General features: G+C 39.6%; 1 protein-coding gene across 1 annotated transcript in view; it reads left to right on the top strand.

Moving 5' to 3' along the window:
• Window positions 1-279: 279 nt before the first annotated feature.
• Window positions 280-692, top strand: part of LOC104538292 (disrupted in schizophrenia 1 protein-like) — a gene marked incomplete at its 3' end in the record, with an annotated part of 67,078 nt that continues 66,665 nt past the window's right edge. Inside the window, exon 1 of the mRNA XM_010181442.1 lies at window positions 280-343. Coding sequence (XP_010179744.1) covers window positions 280-343 — 64 coding nt within the window. The remainder of the gene's footprint in view (window positions 344-692) is intronic.

The following is a 692-nucleotide window of genomic DNA, read 5'->3' on the forward strand; positions in this document are numbered from 1 at the left end:
AGAGCTCTCGGGCAGAGGCCCTTTCTTAAATATATTAATACTACTGTAATTCTACAGTATGCTAGCAAGCATCTGGAGGCATTAGTTTTCTGGGACTGGTGGTCCTGCATGCAAAGGTTTTCCTTTAACTTCACATTTTGATCAATAAGCAGTACAGTAAATCTAAATGAAAACTTACTGAATATCTTACTGGACTGACAGATATGCAGCCATGGATTATTACAGGGTTGCAGCTGTTCTGGAAGCAGAATCTGAAACACTTGGTGGTATTAGTAAAACATGGACATGAACATAAGAAACGGGATGAGAGCTACAACAGATGATGCACAAAATTTCTTTGCGAGTATGGCTCTCATCCTTTTGATGCAGATTCAGTCCTATTCTAGATGTGCTTTTAAGTCTGAAAATCACTCTGGATCAGAGAGACTTAAACAAGGTCTGTGTTTTAGTGTGCTGCTAAGTGAATTGGGAATGAATGAGTGCAGAGCATTGCTATGAGTAGGGAAGATGATGTGGTTCATCTTACACAGGTCTGTGTCCTGAGGGATGTGATTATGTTTGTGAGTTCACTTAAAAGCACTTTAGAAAGTGGATGAATATACACAGTATTCTCTGGTGACATCTTTTCTCCTCTATCTGCAGTATAGTCTCTGTTTTGCCGAAATGGAAACCAACTTGCTATTTGGCATTCC

This window comes from Mesitornis unicolor, unplaced genomic scaffold (genome assembly GCF_000695765.1).
Source record: "Mesitornis unicolor isolate BGI_N332 unplaced genomic scaffold, ASM69576v1 scaffold18863, whole genome shotgun sequence".
Lineage (NCBI taxonomy): Eukaryota > Metazoa > Chordata > Aves > Mesitornithiformes > Mesitornithidae > Mesitornis > Mesitornis unicolor.